The sequence below is a fragment of the Echinops telfairi genome, unplaced genomic scaffold, assembly GCF_000313985.2.
Source record: "Echinops telfairi isolate 266 unplaced genomic scaffold, ASM31398v2 ScPeMD7_7473;HRSCAF=8511, whole genome shotgun sequence".
Taxonomy (NCBI): Eukaryota; Metazoa; Chordata; class Mammalia; order Afrosoricida; family Tenrecidae; genus Echinops; species Echinops telfairi.
The window spans coordinates 13,903,117-13,904,689 of record NW_022111377.1 but is presented as its reverse complement, the minus strand read 5'-3'; the positions used below and the strand labels follow the sequence as shown (position 1 = coordinate 13,904,689).

The 1,573-nt window shown below is 39.3% G+C and overlaps 1 protein-coding gene across 1 annotated transcript in view; it reads right to left on the bottom strand.

Moving 5' to 3' along the window:
* The window catches only part of MALRD1 (MAM and LDL receptor class A domain containing 1), an 819,322-nt gene that overhangs the window by 223,663 nt on the left and 594,086 nt on the right, over positions 1-1,573 (bottom strand). The window contains 1 exon segment of the mRNA XM_013008119.2: positions 1,122-1,276. Within this exon segment, the coding sequence (XP_012863573.1) occupies positions 1,122-1,276 (155 nt within the window).

Sequence of the window (1,573 nt, the reverse complement as noted above, 5' to 3'; positions counted from 1 at the left end):
GGATTAAGTTAGAAAACCCTTCTCTAGGGAAATCAAATAGATAAAATTTAATGTGAAGGACTCGTTAATAAAGTTTGAGAGAAAGATGCGAAAACATTGAAGACATTGTGAGGCAACCTGTGGATTAGCATGTGCAAAAGGTGTTCACATGTCCAAAGCTGAAGAAGAAAGCAGGCTAGTCACAGAGGTCAAGTTGCTGGAAGAGAGGGTACACTTAATAATAAAACTTACCACCATGGATCAACCCTGACTCCCAGAAGCCCTATAGAATAGAACAGAACTCCCTTCTTGGTTTCCCAGGTTGTAAATCTTGACAGGAACTAACAGCCCCATCTTTCTTTCTCAGAAAGGCCAGGTGGGATCCAACTGCTGGCCTTGTAATTAGTAGCCTCCAGTGTAATCCACTATGTCCTCAGGTTCTTTGCATTTAATAACAGCTCTGACTATTAACAAGACCTAACATTTGAGGTACATACCCAAATCCCCATGAAAGTCTTTAAGCAAGTGAGAGTTTATTTTAAAGATTATATATCAGAACACAACCTAACTTAAAACTATGATGTCAAAATTCATTCATGATCATTAAAATGCTTCTTGATCATTGTGACCATTAGATGTATATTTGCATCAATGTCTTTGAAGACATCTATAGTTGGTGCAGATTCTTATTTTCAATTAGTTAGAGTAGAGAGGCATGCTGTTTTCAGTGTAAGTTTATACATATTTAAGATATTGAATTTGCATTGCCTTTACTGTGTTCTGGATGTACAATATCGTTCATCATTAGCCCTCAGATCATATTTCTTCCCTGTTCCAATTGTTCAAAAAAGAATATATAGCACCTGCCCATCCTCTTTTATCCCCAGATAATCTTTTAAATATCATGTACTCTCATGGAATTCAGGTGGCAGCTATGAGTGAGATGAAATGCAAATGAGATTAAGACTGATGATAGCCTTGCTTGCCGAACTCCTGTTTTCCCCACAGAAATGGGAAGTTAATGGAATCTGCATTCGTGTTGTGACATGGAAAAAGAGAAGGCAGCAGAAGAAAAGGAAAGCAATGCTTAACTACATGGACGAATATTTCAGGTAAGACAAATCTCTGTATTCCTCTTTTACCTTTAATATCCCCATACTGTGCGGATCAACCATGTAGAACCAGAACCGGACAAAGCACAGCCCAAGGCTTGCTGGGAAGAATTCGGAAGTAGTGATCCTTGCAGTGTATCCCACGCGGTCTGATGAGTTGACATACAGGAAGTGTTGCCCATTGCCTTAAAAGAGAGAAATACACTGGGGTATTAGGGTAGAATGTGCTTAAACATGTACACATCTCATTTCTGTCACACACAGTTCAAAGCCACCAAGTTATTTTTGTATATAAAAAAACGGAACGAAACCAAACTCACTGCCATGGAGTCCATGTCTACTCACAGTCATCCAGAAGGACAGGGTAGAACGGCTCCTGTGAGTTTCCAAGACTGTAACTCTTCAGGAGAATAAAAAACCAAAAAACAAACAAATATAGCCTTCTCCCAAGGAGTGGCTGGTGGTTTGAACTGATGACCTTG